The 21,751-nt window shown below is 41.3% G+C and overlaps 1 protein-coding gene across 6 annotated transcripts in view; it reads left to right on the top strand.

The window, feature by feature from the left end:
- The window catches only part of sema5a (sema domain, seven thrombospondin repeats (type 1 and type 1-like), transmembrane domain (TM) and short cytoplasmic domain, (semaphorin) 5A), a 146,166-nt gene that overhangs the window by 106,355 nt on the left and 18,060 nt on the right, over window positions 1-21,751 (top strand). For all 6 annotated transcript variants that reach the window (XM_078423235.1, XM_078423209.1, XM_078423199.1 and 3 more), the window contains 2 exons: window positions 11,870-12,017; window positions 18,314-18,539. In XM_078423235.1, coding sequence (XP_078279361.1) covers window positions 11,870-12,017; window positions 18,314-18,539 — 374 coding nt within the window. The remainder of the gene's footprint in view (window positions 1-11,869; window positions 12,018-18,313; window positions 18,540-21,751) is intronic.

The raw sequence follows: 21,751 nt of genomic DNA, 5'->3' as shown, positions 1-21,751 counted from the left end.
TAAATCAGTGAAATGAGGATATAAAATATAGGATAGGGTTTGCTTTAAAAGAACACCGAGAATGTTGGTCAGAAGATTTTTCCCCCAAATTACCAGAAATAACTGTAAATGAGCGCTGAAGCAAGCCAATAATAAATCAGAGAAAATCTTAACTGCAGAGTTCAGTATGCACTAATTCATTGTGGTGGTTTGGACAGGTTGAGCAGGATTGACCTCGGGTGGACTATTTTATGACATCCATGGAGCTGTGACATGTTGTTTCTTCCTTTATAGGGATTGCACCTATCTACATCAAACTTCACATGGCACAATTTCACCACCTTGCACATTTTAGCTGATTCATTCTGCAATTCTTTGCAATAAATGTCACCCCCTTGTAATTAATGCTGTGTCCCAATTTCAGAATTTGTTCGAGTTTCTTAATTAGAAATAGATAGTACAACACAAGAATGGCCCACTTTGGCTCACAATGTCTGTGCCAAACATAATGCCAAGAACAACTCTTTTCTGCCTGCACATAATCCATATCGCACCATTCAATGCATATCCATATGCCTATCCAAAAGTCTCAAGTACCACTATCATATCTGCCTCAACCACCACCCCCAGCAGCGTCTTCCAGGCACTTAACACATGAATGAATGAATGAATGAATGAATGAATGAATAAGTTTATTGGCCAAGTATGTGCATATACAAGGAATGTGCCTTGGTGTTCTGCTCACAAATGACAACACAAACATACAGTTAACAGTTAAGAGTAAAGCATAAACACATCAAAACATTAAGGATACAACATCACGGTCTAAACATGTGGGTAAAAATACACCTGAGCAAAAAAGAGACTACAGATTTTGGTTATTGAGTAGAACTACTACTCGTGGGAAAAAAACTGTTTTTATGTCTGGCTGTGGCTGCTTTGACATCAATGGTTTAAAAGAAAAATCTTGCCCCACACATTTCCTTTAAGCTTTTGCCCCTTTCACCTTAATGCTGTGCCCTCTAGTATGTGATTTTTCCATTTTGGGAAAAAGGTTCTGACTTTACAATACATGAACTTTTGCCAGGGCAGCACGGTGGCGTAGCGGTAGAGTTGCTGCCTTACAGCGAATGCAGCGCCGGAGACTCAGGTTTGATCCTGACTACGGGTGCTGTCTGTACAGAGTTTGTACGTTCTCCCCGTGACCTGCGTGGGTTTTCTCCGAGATCTTCGGTTTCCTCCCACACTCCAAAGACGTACAGGTTTGTAGGTTAATTGGCTGGGAAAATGTAAAAATTGTCCCTAGTGGGTGTAGGATAGTGTTAATGTGCGGGGATCGCTGGGCGGCGCAGTCCCGGTGGGCCGAAGGGCCTGTTTCTGCACTGTATCTCTAAAAATCTAAAAAATAAAAAAAATTACCCTAAAAATTTGCCTCTCATCATTTTATATACTCTACTAGGAATGCCTCTCATCATTTTATATACTCTACTAGGAATGCCTCTCATCATTTTATATACTCTACTAGGAATTCCTGCAACTTCTGGAATTCTGGAGAAAACATTTCAAGTCTGTTCAACCGCTCCCTGTGGCTAATAGCCCCTAATTCAGGCATAATTCCGGTAAACCTCCTCTGTACCCTTCCAAAGCCGCCACATCTTTCCTGTAATGAGGCGACCAGAACTGCACATGACACTGCAAATGCGGCCGAAACAAAGTCCTATAAAGCTGCATCATGACTCCCTGACTCTTGTACTCAGTGTCCTGACCTGTAAGCATACCATATACCTTCATTGCCACTCGAAACACCTGGGTTGCCACTTTCAGGTAGTTATGGACTTGGCCCCTAAGACTCCTCTGTACATCAATGTTGTTAAGGGTTAAGTGTTACATATTTTTCTCTGCATTTGACTTCCCAAAGTACAACACTTAACAGTCTCCCTTTCCACCTTCCTCTCCATTACCGCACTGCTAACATAAGCCTAAATTCTAATCCAAGTTTGGTTCATCTGCTTTCACAATGATACATCTCGCATTGAAATAAACACACTTTATTGTCTGTCAACATCACCATATTCCTTCACCTCTTCCTGCCTGCCCTTCCTTTGAGACTTACTGGTCATAACCTCTGCCTTCCCATAACTCCTTCCATTTTCTGATCTAGTACACTGGTTCCCACTCCTCTGCCTCTAATTTAAACCCTCCTGAGTAGCACCAGCAAACCTCTCTGCAAAGTAAATCAGCAGGTCAGGCAGCATCTCTGAAGAGCATGGAGTCTGAAGAAGGTTTCGATCCCACCTATCCATCTTCTCCAGTGTTGCTGCCTGACCTGCTGAGTTACGCCAGCACTTTGTGTCCTTTTGTGTATTAACCAGCATTTGCAATTCCTTCTTTCGACTGCAGTTGCTGGTTTACAAAAGTCCTCAAACTGCTGGAGTAACTCAGCAGGTCAGGTATCATTCCTGGATAGGTGAAGGCAGTCTGAAGAAGGGTCCCAAATTGAAATGACACCTTTCTATGTTCTCCAGGGTCCTGCCTGACCTGCTGATTTACTCAAGCACTTTTTAGCTGTTGAGTAAAGACGTTCATCATTAGGCATGATGACTTCTTTTAAATAACTTGCTGACACTTATCACCTAGATTCACATATCAAGAATGAGCATTCATTACAGCATCAGAGGCCTGCCAAAATCCATCAATATTTCAGCGAGATTCAATGACTTTTTGGGAGTCATAGGCGAAAGATAATTTGCACAAAGAATGTGATAAGATATGAGGGTAAAGATTCAAAATAATTTTTAGAATTGGGCTCCAACAAGAAAGATGTTTGTAAATGCCAGGGTTCAGTATTTGCTGATCAGACAATGGCCACTTCTACGCATTCTTAATTGGAGACAGATTGGCAATTAAAAATGGTCCCAGGTGGGAGACATTATTTAAACTATATAACTCCGATGTTTTAGATATTGTCAGTCTGGAGATTTTTTTTTTAACTAGATGTGTTATTAATGACTGCATCGGCAAGGAACCACACAAAATAGGTGAAGAAATATGATGGTCCAGGTGGTTTGCTTCATAACACAGTGATCTGCCAGCAAGTATAGGAGTAGAAATCCTGCCTGACAAATTACTTCTGAGACTTAAATCTGCCTTTTCACTAAAAAAGTAACATGGCAAGATTTTCCAGATATTTTATTTAAGCCAAAAATGACTTTTAGCTTAAAAAAATGTTAGATGGCATTTTGCAATTCCTTGTTTTTTTCCTCACTAGATGCAGTTTAGTGCAGTTTTTTCATTGTTTGCAAAATAAAATCTTTTTTATTGTGTTCACGTCCATTTTGTTTGCAAATCTTTCCTATTGGAGTGAAAGGAAACTATTACTTTATATCAAAAATACATTAATTTAATTCCATGTTTAAATTCCAAGGATGCTATTCACTAAATGTAACTCAGCCTTCCATATCATACTACCAACTAAGCTCATCCCTAAACTGTTGGATCTTGGCCTTGGGGCCTCCAACTGCAAATGGCTTCTGTCCTTTTTGACCAGCAGACCTCCATTGGTTGGAATTTATCATGGCCTTTCCTCACCATGATCCTTAACACTGGTGCTCATCAGAGGTTTATGCTCCGTTCCATGTTCTACTCCCTGTACTCCCATGACTGTGTGGTCATGTACAATGCGAATTTGATCTTTAAGTTCACCGATGATAGCATTGTTGTCAGCTTGATCTACAACAAATGTGAGATATACAGGAAAGCGATTGAGAATCTTGTGTCATAGGGTCAAAAGAGTAAACTAGTCCTGAACATCAGCAAGACAAGAGATCTACTTGTTGACCTAAGAAAGTGAGGAGGTGAGCACAACTCTGGCAACATCAATGGACCGGTTGTGGAGATGGTTAAAAGCTTCAGATTCGGAGGCATCCATATCACGAACAATCTAACCTAGTCCCTTAACGCGGATGTCATGATCAAGAAAGCACATTAGTTTATTTATTTTCTTTAGTTGACTGAGAAGATTTGTCCATGAGGATTGTCTCGAACTTCTATGCATGCAGTATAGGAATTATTCTTACGGGGTACATCTCAGCTGGTATGGCAACTGCTTTGCTCTTGGCTGCCTGAACCTGCAGAGAGTGATGAACACAGCTCAGTCCATCACAGGTTCATTGCTTCTGTCTGGTGGTCCACCTTCACAGATCATTGCATCAGGATGCTGGAGACCAAGAGCACCTGCCACCCCTGCCGTTCTCTTTTCACGTTATTACAGTTGCAGTGGGATGGACAGAGACCCAGTTCTGTGAGCATGGTAACCAGTTTGGAGGGGGTGGTTGTGTTGAATGACGAGCTGTAGTCTGTGAACAATAGCCTGACATATGTTTTTTTAAAATTGTCCAAGTGATCCAGTGCAGAGTGGGGAGCCATTGAGCTTCAGGTACTCCAATGTGGGGGTAGGCAAATTGTAGTGTGTCCGGGTCCACTGCAATCTGGCATCATTCTACTGCCTTGCACTCATTGTTCTACTTCGTGTTGTGTTTGTCATTACTGTATGTTTTCCTGTGTACTCTGAGCTTCATGTGAAAAGGAATTTCATAGCACCCTGGTGTATATGACAATACTAATCTATAATTATTGAGGCAGTAGGTGTAGAGATTTGGTCTTTAACGCAATAGACTGCAGTCTATCTTGAAGTGCTGCCAATAGAACTTGGAAACTTGGCCATTATTTTTAATTTGGAGCTGTGCTGTGGGATTTTTTCAGTAATCGATCTTAGGTAGAAAAAAAAGTAATGCTTTATGAACCTGCATAGATATTTTAGAAATAAATGTGAACTTGTTAAATGGGTAACTCAGTACCTTGGGAAGAAAGAGGTCTTTAAGACAAAACCCTCCCCATTATTTTTCATGCATATTATTTTAATTCATCCAGAATCCTTGATGATTTCATTTTGTACAGTTTGAACAATATTTGCAAGAAAGGAATTGTGTTTTATCTATAAAAGGCTCTGTCTATACGGTGTGATTATACTGTATTAAAATCCCTTTGCTGTTTTATGTTTTATGTTTCCATATGTCAGATGGCTGTGATTAGCAGAATCCTTTGCGTGCAGCTGCTTGGCAAGTTCACAAAACCTGAGCAGACAGCAGCGTTTGTAGAGCACTGAGGCCCCATGGATTGTTTTGAGCCATGGGGTTTGCCAAGGTCTGGGTGTATTAGTCCTTGTTCTATGTCACTTATGCCCTGCAGCTGCTAGAAATCAGCACTTTAGTTTATGTTCTTATTGTGAGCCTGCTTACTATTTTATTTTCCATACATGGATATTATTATAGCCTTCAGAGATGCTGTAGAATTTTCATTGGTGATATGCAAGCATCTGAGCACAGAAAATCTAATGGGTGCAAATAAGATGTATAAAGATTTTATGGGGTCGGGAAGGTTTGAATTATAAGGAGAGGCTGGATAGGCCAGGTCGATATTCCTTGGAGCGTAGGAGGCAGAGTGGTGACTTTCTAAGGTTTGTAAAATCATGAGGGCAGAGATAAGGTGAATAGTTAGAGCCTTTTCCTCAGGAAAGGGTACTTAAACTAGAGAGCACAGGTTTAAAAGTGAGTGGGGAAAGATTTAAAAGGGTCTGAAGGGCAGTTTTTTTCACACAGTAGGGGAATATGTGCATGGAATGAGCTGCCAGAAAATGTGGTAGAGGCAAGTAGAAATATGACATTTAAAGACACTTAGATAGGTGCATGGGCAGGAAAGAATTGGTGGAATATTAGGCAATGTGTTTGGCATGGGTGAGTTGGGGGAAAAGTTCCTGTTTCCATGCTGCATAGCTCCATGACTCCTTGACTTAAAGGAGGAACAGCCTATAAATATATTAGTCAGGATGCTAAAGATCTTGGTGTTCATTGCATCAGAACTGATTCCCTAAAGCAAATGGAGCTGTAATGGAACAACGAGATTCTGTTTTTTACTCATGGCTGTGGTGAATCAAGCTGGATTGAGCCTGCCACATGCTCACACTTGCCTAGGCTGGATGGGATAGGTGGATCTAGCTGCTTGCATCCAAGAGGCATCTGGCAAGGTGTGGCAAGGCTTTTGGTAGCATGTGGCTGAGGCCCTGCCTCCAGATGTCCCAACAGCCTTTCTCCAAAACATGATGCTGGTGTGAAATTTGTTTTGTTAACAGTGGTAAGCTTTTTGAATAAAGATTCTAAATGCACTCAGAGGTTTGCAAAAACCATTTCTTTTAAATTAAAATTTAAAATTATAAAAAAAACAAATAAAATGCCCTTGGTTGAAAACCAGTTTTAAAAAAAACTGACACTCTCCACCTGCACTCTGGGTTCCAAATTCCTATTCATATGAATGGGGAAATTTAATCCTATTTAGGGCCTCACCTGCATTATCCACCTCGATGCACGTCCTTAATCCTTAATTATTACTGATGGGTGCTTCCACTTCTAATCCAAACTTGCTGTTTAAATACAGGATTATATGTTTAAGAATTGGAAATGAATTTGGTAGTATCAGGTTTGATAAGGTTCTACAAGGTAAAATGCTCTGGAAGGTTAGTTGTATGGAATCCAGGGAGAGCCAGCTGACTGAATAGAGAATTGGCTTAATGGAAGGAAGCAGATGGTGATGATGGAAGATTATATTTCAGACTGGAGGCCTGTAACGAGTGGGATTCCTCTGAGATTGGTGCTGGAGCCTTTGCTGCTAGCAGTTCATATCAATGATTTGGATGAGATTAGACATGGCATGTTTAATAAGTTTGCAGAAAACACTAAAGTCAGTGGTATCATAGATAGTGAAGATGGTTATCAAAAATTATCGCAGGAACTTCAGCGGTGGATGAGGAATGGCAGTTAAGAGCAAGGTGTTGCATTTTGGGAAGTCAAACCAGGGCAGGACCTTCACAGTGACTGGCAGGGCCCTGGGGAGTGCAATAATAATAATAATAGTCTACTGACGTTCAGAGCTTATTTGAGGTTATAGTGTTTAATAGCCTGATGGCTGTAGGGAAGAAGCTGTTCCTGAACCTGAACATTAGAGTTTTCAGGATCCTGGATTGTGTGTTCTCATCTTTCCTCTTCCAAAGTCCACAATTGTTTCATTGGTTTAACTGATATTGAGAGCCAGGTTGTTGTGCTGGCACCATTTGGTCAATCGGTCGATCTCACTTCTATCCTCTGACTCATCACCATCTGTAATCCGTCCAACAACGGTGGTGTCGTCGGTGAACTTGAAGATGGAGTTCGAACTGTCCGCCTACACTGTCATGAGTATAGAGTGAGTAGAGCAGGGGGCTGAGCACGCAGCATTGAGATGTTCCCATACCGATTGTTAGAGGAAGAAGTATTTCTGCCAATTCGAACAGACAGTGGTTTGTGGACGAGGAAGTTGAGGATCCAATTGCAGAGGGATGCGCAGAGACCCAGTTCCTGAGCTTGGTAACCAGCTTTTTTTTTTAATCAAAAATATTTATTCAAATGTTAAAATAAAATTTACAATACAATAAAACAAAACAGAACCCACCACCATAATACAAGACAAGCAATAAACTATTGTACAACTATCTTACAACCCTTGTCAAGGATGCATTCAACCCCCTGCAGTGCCCAGCGGTCCCGGAAATCCCCCAGGCGCCCGTGGACAGTGCGTAGTCCCTCCCTAACACCACCTGGGCGCAGACGTAACCCCGGAAAAGGGGCAGGCAGCTGGCTTGGGCAGAGCCCTCTTCAGCCAGGCGCCATGACTCGCGGATGGCCAGCTTGGCCGGTCCTTGGTAGGCAGTTTGGAGGGGATGCTGGTATTGAATGCCGAGCTGTAGTCTACAAACAACAGCCTGACGTAAGTGTTTTTATTGTCCAAGTGGTCCAATACGGAGTGGAGAGCCAGTGAGATCACATCCTCCGTTGATCAGTTGTGACGGTAGGCAAACTATAATGGGTCGAAGTTCTTGTTGAGGTAGGAGTTGATATGCACTATAATCAACCTCTCAAAGCTTTGAGCGGAAGTCCCTTTTGGTCGCATCTGGACTTCTTATAGACCTCTGCGTTGCCAGACCTGAATGCCCGGGATCTGGTCTTCAGAAGAAGGCGGATCTCCTGGTTCATCCAAAGCTTCTGGTTAGGAAACACTCGGATGGTTTTTTAAAAAAAAAATATTTTAAAAATTTTTATTTTTGAAAAGCATATGTACAAATAGAAATAAAAGACAAATTTGTTACAAAGTTCTTACATAGCCTCAAATTTTAAATTTTTAAAGAGAGAAAATAAAAAATAAAGCAGAAAGAAAAAAAAAACAAAACTATAGAGAGAATAAGAAAATTTAAAAAAAGGTATAACTATAAAAATTAAAGGGGGTAGATCCGGGAGACAATAACCACAGTTGTACATCCAACCCTAAGCTCAAGTTTCAACTTTTAACTAAAAAAAATTATTTTAGTCCTGTGCCAAACCCATTTACTTTTCTAAAAATTCAATAAATGGAGACCATATTTTAAAAAATAACTCAGGTTTGTCAATTAAGGCAAATCTTATTTTTTCCAAATGCAGGGTCTCTGTCATTTCCGTAGTCCACATTTTGATTGTGGGGGTTATTGGTTTTTTCCAAAATTTAAGTATTAATTTTTTCGCAGTTATTAAACTGTAATCAAGAAAATGTACCTGACTTGTTGTAAAGTTTGTAGTATGTTCTGATAATCCTAATATAATTAATTTTGGATCCATATCCAATTGCTTATTGATAACTTTAGAAACTATTTTAAAAATCTCCAACCAGAAATTTTGCATTTTTATGCAAGTTACGAAAATATGAGTCTTCAGAAGATCTGGTCTTCAGAAGAATGCGGATCTCCTGGTTCATCCAAAGCTTCTGGTTAGGAAACACTCGGATGGTTTTTTGTAGGAACACAGTCCTCCGCACATTTCCTTATGTAGTCTGTAACGACTGTGGCGAATTCATTCAGGTCCTTTGCAGAGTCCTTGAACATTGCCCAGTCTACTGACTCCAAGCAGTCCTGTAGTTGTTCGTCTGCCTCCTCAGACCAACTCTGTGCAGTCCTCACCTCTGGGGTGCGCTCTTCAGTTGCTGACTGTATGCAGGAAGAAGCAGCACCGCTGAATGGTCGGATTTCCCGAAGTGAGAGAGAGGGATGGAGCGATAGGCATCTTTGATGATTATATAGCAGTGGTCAAAGGCGTTTAATCCTCTGCTGCTGCAGGAGACATGTTGGTGGTAGTTTGGGAGTGATTTTTTCAGGTTGGCTTTGTGGAGGTCCCCGGCTATGGTGGTAAAGGCTTCAGGGTACGCAGCCTGGTGCTTGTTGACCACGGCGTGCTGTAGCTCCTCCAATGCTGGATGGACGCCTGCCTGGGGTGGGATGCAGACCGCGGTCGGGATGATGGAGGTGAATTCCCTCGGGAGGTAGAGGGGGCGGCACTTCACCGCCAGATGTTCCAAGTGCGGAGAGCAGGAGTTAGACAGAACTGCCACGTCTGAGCACCACGAAGAGTTGACCATGAGGCAGATGCCCCCACAGTCGTTCCCAGATGGATGCGTTCGGCCCATACCTTGAAATGGGGAAACCTTCAGGCTGGACGGCTGAGTCTGGGGAGCTGGGGGTGAGCCATGTCTCTGTGAAACAGAACACGCAGCATTCCCTCAGCTCCCTTTGATAAAGCAGCCCTGACCTTATGTCCAACACTTTATTTTCCAGTGATTGTACATTGGCTAGTAGGATGGTAGGGAGAGGGGGTCGTAGTCCCCTGTGCTTCAGTCTGACTTGTAGGACTGCCCGTCGGCCACGTTTCCGGACACCATGGAGGCCTTCCCGGTGTTTCCAGGCACAGTACTTACTGTTCCTGCGATCCTCCACCAGGTCGGGGATTCCCCAGCGATTGGGAATTCCCTTAGTCTGCAGCTCTGTTGCTGCCGGTAGATCATAATAGCGCTAATGCGTTTAAATGTATCAGCAGCTTGTCAGTTACAGCTCTGGTTTCTGCTGTTTTTTTTACAAGTAAGCTGCGAACTATTATATTTTCTGCTGTGCTGCTGGCAACATGTCGCCACAAAAGGCACCATCTTGAAAATAAAGTTTGCAGGTGACACCAGTGTAGTGGGGCAGAAATCAAATAATGACCAGGTTGCATACATGAAGGAGATTGAGAACCCCATAACCATAAGACAACCTCTTCCTCATTGTCAGCAAGACATGGGGATTGTTATCGACTTCAGGAAGCGAAGCAGTACACATACATTGATGGCGCCGAAGTAAAAATGATCGAACGCTTCAAGTTCTTAGGAGTAAATGTTACCAGCAACGAGGAAGTTTGGCATGTCCCCAACAACTCTCATCAACTTCTACAGTTGTGGACGGCTTGATTGTCGTCATTGTATAGTCTTTCCACTGACTGGATGGCACGCAACAACAAAAAACATTTCACTGTACCTCGGTGCACGTGACAAGAAACTAAACTAAAAAAACTTGACGAAACCAAACCATGTGACCTTTGTCCCTTAGTCATCTCTCCATAAATCGTTCCTTTGGTGTTCTGTCAGCAGACATTCTTCTGACATTTCCTGCCACCTGATCTGTGATTATTTCTGCCATGTATAAATGCTGGGGAGGATTGTTTGCAACGGAATCTGTCTGATTAAACACAGTAGAACATTTCCTTGCCATGTGAAGGCTGTCAGGCAGGCCATGCAGAAGTGGTTAAGCTGTTACTTTAAGATGATATTCCTTATTTTGTGTTTGATTCCTTTGCCAACCTAGTGCAGATCGCATCTTCCTACTTAATATATCCAAACTCTTCACGGTTGAAATACCTGTCTCTTATTAGCCTTTGTTGCTCGGAGGCAAAATTCATCACGGTGGCATGGCCTGGAAAGATAGACAAAATAAAAACAAAGAAAAATATTACCAATAATTCAGAATACCTAAGTTTTACTTGCATTAAAATGTTGGCAGAAGTGTGGTCACGTGCTCATTATACACCAGTGATTTACCAATCTACCATCTCATCATTCAACAGCATTCACAATTAGATATGATAGATGTCTCTGAGAAAGTTTTTCATAATAATGTTGCCAGATTCAGCAAAACTTCCTTTCAGTGAATCATTTGATTATCATGCTACCATTGTACTTAATCAGCTGTACTGAACCAAAGCTCCATCATACTCAACAAAATCCTAAAGCCAGTGAGCTGTTCATTACATTCCAAGTTCTGAGGGAGAGTATGAAGGCAGCCTCTTTTACTGATGTTGGAAACATTAATCATCCGTGGTTAGACAGTTTTATTGTTGTGTTTAATTCCCATGTAATATAATTTTAAAGGTACTTTATTTTCATTATAGTGTCACATTTATGCCTGCATTGCAAAGTTTTCTTCCAATTTGTACAATACTGGCGATGTCTTTTGAGTTCCTTATATTATCTTATCTTAAGAAGGTACTGCCTTAGTTTTAGTGTTTAGTTTCGAGACAGCGTGGAAACAGGCCCATCAGCCCACCGAGTCCACACCGACCAGCGATACCCGCACACTAACACTATCCTACATGCACACACTAGGGACATTAACCTACAAACCTGTACATCTTTAGAGTGCGGGAGGAAACCGAAGATCTCGGAGAACACCCACGTAGGTCTCGGGGAGAATGAACAAACTCTGTAAGACAAGTACCCGCAGTCAGGATCGAAGCCGGGTCTCTGACGCTGTAAGGCAGTAGCTCTACCGCTGCACCACCTTGCTGCCTTACTTTTACCAAATGAACAGAGAGTGCGAGTTATATCAAAAAGGAAGTGAGGCTATAACGATTCGCTCTTTATTTTCTATGATAATCACTCTATGAGTGTGTAATTTGGCGTGTTTCCTTTCTAGGTATTGCAATGAGCATCTACAGTGCCCTCCATACACATTCTGGACTCCTTGGGGTTCATGGGAACGTTGCACTGCACAATGTGGGGGAGGGGTTCAGGCTCGGAGAAGAACCTGTCAGAATGGTGACGACTGTCTGGGTTGCAACATGGTAAGCTTATCGTTATAACATCAAAGGATATTTGCATCCTTTTCAATAGCATTCCATGACAGACTTAATTGAACATTGTCCAGGTTATAATTATTCTTTCAAATGCCAACACTCTCTGCTTTGGCTGGAATATGATCTTAATTTAAACAAATAGTGTGCAGCAAATTGAGTGTAAAGTTAATTTTACTCGGTGAAAATAGCCAATAAAGCAAAATCTTTTCAGTATCACCTAGTGTACAGAATATGCCACAGTGTGAAAAATCGAGATGTCAGCTGAACTCATTTCAAACAAATAAAAATTACATAGCGATTAGAAGAATTTCCATTTTGTTTTAACAGTTAAAACCAGTGACCTTTTCAGGACCCCATTCTTTTGAAGTAGCAACATGCATTGAAATTCATAAATCCAGTTTCATTTATTTTCTTGCCTGATCTTGCAGTCAGTGATGGTGTGATTGGATTCCTGAATAAACTTTGAACAACTCAGCCCTGTTTTCGGATGGGTGATTCATTTTGTGAGTTTTAGTGTAGGAAGGAACTGCAGATGCAGGTTTAAACCGAAGAAAGACACAAAAAGCTGGAGTAACTCAGCGGGATAGGCAGCATCTCTGGAGAGAAGGAATGTGTGATGTTTTTGGTCCAGACCCTTCTGCAGAGTCTGAAGAAGGGTCTCGACCCGAAACATCATCCATTCCTTCTCTCCAGAGATACTGCCTATCTCGTTGAGTTACACCAGCTTTTTTTGTCTATCTAATGAGTTTTAGTGATGCACTGCAGGTTGTTGCTCAGGCACATCAGAAAGACCATCGGCTCTTCAAAGTGGCAGTGGTTGGGGTGTGCAGGGTGGGGGCTATGTTTACTGATCTTACAATAAGCATGTATAATAAGCATGGTGTCACCGAGAGTCACAGGCACAGGTGTTTGACTAAAATGGTTTGAGTGAATTAAAAGATGTTTGATTTTGCATTGTCATCTATGGGTATTTATTAAATAGTAAGGTGGCAATCTTGATCTCAACTGCAGTGGTTCACAATAATGAAGCCATGCTGCTGTTTCTTCAGATTCAAAGAGCCACCTTGCACTGACTTTCAAATATCAGAGTTGGTAATAGATTCATAAAGCTGTAGAACATGGAAACAGGCTCATTGGCTTGCCTTGTCCATTCCATCATTAGCATACTGTGCTTGCCCCATTTGGCCCACGGCCTTCTAAATCTTTCTATCCATATCTTTTAAGAATTATAATTGTATCGACTTCTACAGCTTCGATTGGCAGTTCATTCCAGATACAGACTACTCGCTGAGTGAAAATATTGCCCCTGAGTTCCCTCTTAAATCTTTCCCCTCTCACCTTAAGTCTGTGCCTTCTAGTTTCAGAATACTCCGCCATGGGGGGAAAAAGACCGTGAGCGTTCATTTTAGCATTGCCCCTCATGATCTTGTACACCTCAAAAGGTCGCATCTCGTATGCGGGTTGATGGTTATATGGAACAAGCTGTCTGGGAAGAGATATGCAGAGATGCTTACAATTTTTAAAAAGGCATTTGGTCGGGTATTTGAATAGGAGAAGAATAGAGATCAGGGCCAATGCTGAAAAATAGGATTAGAATAGATAGGTATCATGGTTGGCATGGACGAGTTGTGCCAACGGGCTTGTTTTTGTTCTGTATAGCTCTATCTCTCACATCAGGAGGCTGCTGCCTCAATAATATAATTACTATACCAGTTTGGTTTTGGGGATAGTGCCCAAGTTATAGGTATGTGAACTACAATAAACTCTGCTTGCACTGCCTTACCTGCCTCTTACAGCGGCGGCTGCCTGTGCCACCCCTGGCTTGCGCCGTCACCATAGCCTCTTGCAGTGTCGGCTGGCTCCCTGCTGCCCCCGGCTCGTGCCGCTTCCAGGCCATGCCTGTCACCACCACCGCTGATCTTTACCTGCACTATGACCGCCTGCGGACTGCGGCCATTGACTCTATCAATCCTGGTGGCCAGCTGGCCAGGGCCGTCAACTCACTTGGATTCCAGGCCTGGTTCTGGACCGAGAGTCTGAAGGAGAGTCTCGACCCAAAGGTCACCTATCCATGTTTTCCAGAGATGCTGCCTGAACTGCTGAGTTACTCCAGCACTTTTTGTCCTTTTGTGTATTGTCCAGCAACTACAGTTGTTTGTTTTTACTACTTATACAGTGATAATTCCTTACTCTGTTATCGTGGCAATTAGTAACACCAAACCCCCTTTCGTCTGTTGTTATAATGAGATTTGCACCTGTATTTTATCAGACACAAGGTTCTGTTTATTTCTGTTTTCCTTCTTACCTACACCATCTTTAATCCTTCTGCACTTCCATTTTACCTTTCCTGTATGAATCCCTCAATTCCTTGCTTCTTCTTTGTGTCCTTCAGCTCTACAATTTATCCCAACTATTTGCTTCATTTGAGTCTAGTCATCTGTCTCCCTCCTTCCCTTCATCCCACTATGTGCTGCCACAAAAAGCAACACTTAGACCAAATTTTTGGCCAAGACTTCCCACCTCTTTTGTATCAGATTACCTTGCGGTTAAAGCAATGTGAATCAAATTTCCAATCTGAAAGTGGTAGATCATTGCAATCTGTCATTGTTATCAAAATACCGTCAGATGATCCCTTGGTAAATTTTGGAGTATATATCTTTTATGATTGCTGCCTCCGCCTCCTCTCTTATTTTCTGGCTGCAAAAGGACCAAGTGCAGGGCTTCAGGCTGAGTTCTTCTGCAAACCATTCACCCCAGTTCATGGAGAAATGGGAAAATGAGCCATGGGAGTAAAAAAATCCTTTCAACCTTCATTTTTAAATTGCTGCAGCTCTGATCTTCTACAATAACATTCATTCCTCTAGAAGATCCCCAGAAATCAGGACTGGTGCAGACTTAGTCTCACTTATCCATTGCCATTTCAAGTGCTCCTGAGAAGCTTCATTGCTGCAAAAATCAATGCAGAAATTGTGGATGGTTGAACCATGATACAGATACTGAATGCATTTGTAGTAAATTCTCTTTCTATATACCAAATGACTTTAAATGCGCTTTAAAGAAAATCCTATAATAACATTATCAACAACAGCTTTTATTCTAGTTTCACTAAAGTGACTTGAGATTCGATATCAGAGAAGATCTGGCAAGATGTGTTAGAGCATGTTTTGGTAAGACAGCCATTTTCCTTCTAGCGGAGCGGGCAACTATGAATCTACTGTATCTTTGAGGTCAGAATTGGCTGAGGGGGTGGATAAGCCAAAAGGGGAGTTGTTTTGCTCTGAAGTTGACTTTAAACACAATCTGGTCCCAGTACTGGAACAGTGAAATCCACCCTTTTATCTTCAAAAACTGGCAGTCATTCAAGATATATTTAGAGCTGAACATTCGTTCCTGAACTAACACAAGGAAAGTTTTTACAAGACTCCTTTCATCAAATGAAAATATCTTCCTAAACTAGAATAAGAAAAAAAAAAATGCTTCTACGCTTGTTCAACGATTTAAAAACATTAGCTTAGACGTGCCATTTAAAAAAAATTATATTGAACCAGTTCTTGGAAAGGCAGCTGGGAAACATCTGTCTAAACCTGGCCGCTAATGGTTCAGGGATATGGAAATTAACTAAAGGGCAGTTATTTAAGACATCTTGGGGCTAAATTGCTAATGTATGACAGGGATACAAGATACAATATTCTTGACGTCTTCTTGACATTGAATGCAGCAGGAGTTGGAGCTTTGGATCACCTTTATCTAGTCAAATGGAAAAATACTTGACAATAATGTCACAGGTCCCTTTTGGGGGACTTTCAGCAGGATGGGGTAGAGCATTTTTTTTCCTCCATTTTCCTTCACAACACTTTTCCCACATTCTCTAATAGAGGGAGTAAGACAGGCTATCATGGAGTGAAGTTCCAAAATCAATGAGCAGGAACAACTAGGGATGAGAGTGGTAGGATGAAACATAGAAAATAGGTGCAGGAGGAGGACATTTGGCCCTTCGAGCCAGCTCATTGTGATCATGGCTGATCATCCACAATCAGTAACCCATGCCTGCCTTCTCCCCATATCCCTGAATGAGGATGAAATGTCTCTGGCTAAAAAGGACAGTTTTTAAAATCTTGTACTTAGGGTGATATATAAGAAACTGTGTGGCTCATTAAGCCCACTCTGGCTCCCATTAGTCCAATTCCTTTTACTATTTTCCTTGGCTGCTGCTATTTATTTCCTCTCACTGTTTACAATAGTCAATTAAACAACTAAAGCATTTTTATGGAGCTGGAGTACTTGGGGGAAACCCACGATCTAGTCTTAGGAAATTGGGAGGGCCAAGTGGATAAGTGTTCATGGATGAGCCAGTGACCACTGTTTTAATGTTTATTCACAAAATGCTGGAGTAACTCAGCAGGTCAGGCAGCACCCCAGGAGAGAAGGAATGGGTGACGTTTCGGGTCGAGACCCTTCTTCAGACTGATGTCAGGAGGGCGGGACAAAGGAAGGATATAGGTGGAGACAGGAAGATAGAGGGAGATCTGGGAAGGGGGAGGGGAAGAGAGGGACAGAGGGACTATCTAAAGTTGGAGAAGTTGATGTTCATACCACTGGGCTGCAAGCTGCCCAGGCGAAATATGAGGTGCTGTTCCTCCAATTTCCAGTGGGCCTCACTAGAGGCCCATGACAGAAAGGTCAGATTGGGAATGGGAGGGGGAGTTGAAGTGCTCGGCCACCGGGAGATCAGATTGGCGAACGCAGACTGTTCTCATGTTCATAAGTGATAGGATCAGAATTAGGCCATTGGCCCATCAAGTCTACTCTGCCATTCAATCATGGCTGATCTATCTTTCCCCCTTAACCCCATTCTCTTGCCTTCTCCCCATAACCCCTGACACTTGTACTAATCAAGAATCTATCTTTTTCTGCCTTAAAAATACCCATTGACTTTATATGTTTCAATAACATCACCTTTCATTCTTACAAAATATAGATCTAATTTCTTTAGCTGCTCATGATAGGGCAATCATCCCAGGTATTAACCTTGTCAATGTAGGATCATTGCACGTGGATATAGTGCGAAGCACTTGGAACCTCTCATTAAGTATGTACATATTGGATAGATAAGCACAGATGAGTGAGATCTCTATCTGCAATCCCCCTCCCTCCCTCACCCAACTGATGTAAACATTGTGTGACATTCAATCCAATTTGCCATTGAGTTCCTGTCAAGGCTAAGGTGGCATTCTTGAAAGTCAAGCAGTCTCCCAGCCTAGTTCCAAAATATTATTACATTATATGATAGGATTGCACAAGTTGGAGTTACAACAGATGTTACTGCAGATGTGGAGAGATATAGAACTTAAGAATTTTAATATTTAACACCAGCAAAGGTCTAGCCACAAACGATTCAACATAAAGAAGAAACAAAATAGTTGGCAGAAAACATCATCATCTGAGTAAAAGGGACTTCTGCTTCTAAAATGAAATGCTATTTTGACAGAATGTTTCCTAATGTAAAACAAAGAAATCATATAGTGCAGAGAGTGAAAAAGGGTAAACATCCCAAAAACCAATCCAAATGGAATTGTCTGGATTGGTTATGCGGATGTTAACAACCTCTACACTTTTTCTGATTCTTTTTATTAATACAGTTTATAATTACATGAAAGTTCAATTTTGGTGTTTGGACCTAGAATTTTTTGGTTTTCTTGAATAAGCTTTTTTTATTATCAGACACAAAAAAAAAAAAGTGGATTGTTCAGTATGATATGTTAAATTTTCAAATTAACATTTCTCTAGAAAAACAAATGCCACATATAAGAATTGTGGTTTCAGACCCCCACCACCCCCAAAAAAATTGTTCTTGAACTCGTTTTCCAGACTTCAGCTTCTAATTTGTACTTGCTTGAGGTGGGTATAAACAACCTGACACTGGGATCATGACCACAAAATGTACGTGAGGCAAAACACAATAATATAATATTGTTAGGATCATTGCCTTTTTTATATTTTCCATTATTTGCTTAAAATATTGTTGTAATATCACTCAAGGAACCCATTTCTTTCTGATTGAGAACTGGAATGAATTCCATCCTCTTGGTAGGATATGTTGAACCAAATGTGTTGCACATTCTTTACATTAGAAGTGATTAACTTTCACTGTGTCGATATTCTCTTTTTGTGCTCTATAAAAATATAAATGCTAACTTCAACTGTGCAAAACTAGCCCATTGTTGCCTTAATTTTAATCATGAAAAAATTGTGATTCTTATTTTGTTTTTATAAACCCCACATAGGAATATCAACTTTGTAATACTAACCTATGTCCAGAACTGAAGAAAACCACTCCTTGGACCCCCTGGACACCTGTTAACATCTCAGACAATGGAGGTCATTATGAGCAGAGATTTAGGTACACGTGCAAGGCACGCTTGGCTGACCCAAATTTGTTAGATGTTGGCCGTCAGAGGATTGAGATGCGCTACTGTTCCAGCGATGGATCAACAGGCTGCTCTGCAGGGGGTGAGTAGGCAACTGAATTTTCGGTTTTAAAGTTATTTGACTTCCCTAAATTGTGAAATAATTGGGAACATTCATTGATTTTGTGTATCTGAAATAACAGAAAATCATCTTCTAACAAATTATATGAATCTGCGAACAACACAAGTATATGGTTAGGATAGAGTTGCAGACACCAGAGTTTTTAACAAACAGTGGGCATTATCAATGTTGTCACTTAATATGCTCATAACGTTTCACTGGTTTTTATTTTAAAAGCTTATCTATGAATTAATGCATCTGTTAAAGTATGGACAGGTGTATTAGGCAAAAACATGACAATAATTTAGTCCTAAAACACTCCAATTATTTTTGGACACTTGTTAGATAAAATCTTGACAGTTACAATAAAATTGATATGAGAGGAAAAGGAAGTCTTTGTAATTCCGATTCCTCCCAGTTGCAGTCTTCTGTTTCATGATCAACAGAAAGCAGTTTGAGCATTTTATGCACTAGGGACACGAAAACAAATGCAGTTCATTCCTTTTAGAGTATGATGAATTATTAAATTACTAATCGGGGAACTGAAGACATCACAGTTTTTCAACTCTCCTGTCCTTCAACTAATTGGCTATTTTGTATAAGTGAATGCAGAAACCAGACAACTAAAGTACAACCCAGGGAGAATCACCATGGTCTCAGCCTAGTTTATATCCAGCAGGAACAAATTGATAGAAATTAAGAAAGGAAATCTCTCTGGTTTTTCTTTTTAACCCAGAAAACATGAGCTGCAGAGAATTGTAACAATACACCAACAACCTGGCTGATCTTGGCTAAATCATCACAGGCTTGTGACTGAGCCTGGAATTAGATTGGCACCTACAAGTATGCTCTGCACAAAATCAACTACACAAACTCTTATTGACCTGCATTTGATATCGGAAACATTGACGTGCTGAATTAGATACAAAATAGAACAGCTAGCAGGAGGAAATATTAAGAGGATATTGGTTATCAGATAATTGATTTGTACCATGGGTAGTGAAACAAAAAACTTCAATAGATCACATCAGCACAAGATTGTAAAACTAATTGACAATTAGATGAAATTAATATCACAATTATTTCATTACAAAATTCACTCCATCTGTCCTTATTTCCAAAATGTAGGTTTGTCCTGCTGACTAGCTAAAGGTTCTACTAGCTGGCTGGTAGCATGTTCTGAACATAGCATAGAGCAGCACAGAAATTGGGAAGCAGCTGGAGATCTGATGCATGCATCCAACTTTGCATTCTGCCCTTCGTCTCACCATCAATCCAACAGTGTTGTGTAAATTACTGAGCCGAGCACCAGGCACACTTTATATGTGATCTGTTAGCTTTACACAGCCACACCTGGCATATTCAGCACAACCCCATTCATTCAAGCGTGGTTGGCAATTTTCATTTAAAAGATATTTTGTATTTTTATTGTATATTTTAATTAAGAGAACAAATTATAACAAAAAATTAAGAAGCAAGAGGCTATTTGGCCCATCAAGTTTATGCCAGTTGAGTAAGAGCTATTGGCATAATCTATCACATCACAGCACTCTGTCGTTTTGCATGCCACAGTTTTTGAAAAGCAGGTTGAAGCTTATTTTTAAGTGTGATTCGTGTTTCTGCAACCATCACTCTTTTAGGCACTGAGATTTTAGACTCCTATCACCTTTATCTCCCTTCTCATCCCCCTTTAAATATGTTTAATGGTTTTTGACTACTCATCAAAGGGAAATAATTTCTTCACACTTGTCGATGACCTTTGTCATTTTACACACGGGTTTATTTATGTCTCGTGTATCGAGGTGCAGTGAAAGGCTTGGTTTTGCGTGCTATTCAATTAGATCAGATAATATACATAAATAAAATCAAGTTAAATTCAAGTACAACAGATAGAGCAAAGGGAAAGATACAGTGCAGAATATAGTTCTCAGCATTGTAGCGCGATTGTTCTATAGACAAAGTCCAATGTCTGCAATGGAGTAGAGCTAAATCTGACAGTACTCTAGCTTATGGAAAGATCTGTTCAGAAATCTGATAACAGAGGAAAAGAACTGATCCTGAGTCCCATAGCAGCTTCTGCATCTTTTGTCCAAAGGGAGCAGGGGAAAGGAATGACCGGGATGGGACAATGCTTTGATTATATTGGCTGCTTTTCCGAGGCAGTATTAAGTATAGTTGGAGTCAATGGTGGGGTGTCTTGCTCCCCCTTCCCCCAGATGGAACAATGATACAGTTCCTCTGGTCCTCGCCTTTCACCTCACTAGCCTCTTCAACACATCATTGTCTAACATTTCCACCAACTGCAACGTGATCCCACCAGCATCAGTCACATCTTTCCTTTCCCACCCCTCCACTTTCTGCAGAGACCATTTCCTCCACAATTCCTTGGTTTGCTCGTTCTTTCCCACCCGAACTACCCCCCTCCCTGGGCACTTACCCTGCAACCGCAGGAGATGTAACAGCTGTCCCTATACCTCCTCTCACCCATCCATCCTGGGACCCCAGCAATCCTTCCAGGTGAGACAGAGATTTACGCTCACCTCCTCTAACCTCATCTACTGCATCCGGTGTTCCCAATATGGCCTCCTTTTAAATCGGCACGATTTGGCAATCATTTTGCCGAACACATGCGTTCAGTCCACCAAGGCCTACTGAATCTCCTGGTTGCTAACCATTTTAACTCCCCTTCCCATTCCCATACTGGCCTTTCTGTCCTGGGCCTCTTCCATTGCCAGAGTGAGGCCACATGCTAAATGGAGGAACAGCACCTCATATTACGCTTGGATAGGTTACAAGGTTATGGTATGAACATTGATATCTCCAATTTTAGATAACTACCAACAATCTCACCTCCATTCCCCCCCCCCCCCCTCCATCCACCCTGTCCCTGTGCTGGACGTGCACCCATTTATCTCCTTCCCCTTCCCTTCCAACTATATTCCTTCCCCTGATTTCACAATTCACACTCTTCCATGCATATCTTACACCCATTTTTCTTTTAATCTCTGGTCTGCATCAAACCATCTACCTATCAAAAACACCTCTCTCACTTGTATCCACCTATCACTCGCCAGGCATTGTCCTGCCTCTTCTCTCTTCCAGCTTTCTTCTGTTCCCCTAAATCCTTCCCCCACCATAATCAGTCTGAAGAAGGGTCCTAACAGGAAATGTCACCTAACCATGTTCTCCAGAGA

The sequence above is a fragment of the Rhinoraja longicauda genome, chromosome 2 (genome assembly GCF_053455715.1).
Source record: "Rhinoraja longicauda isolate Sanriku21f chromosome 2, sRhiLon1.1, whole genome shotgun sequence".
Classification (NCBI taxonomy): domain Eukaryota; kingdom Metazoa; phylum Chordata; class Chondrichthyes; order Rajiformes; family Arhynchobatidae; genus Rhinoraja; species Rhinoraja longicauda.
The sequence above is the reverse complement of the archived record's forward strand: the minus strand, read 5'-3'. Positions and strand labels throughout refer to the sequence as shown.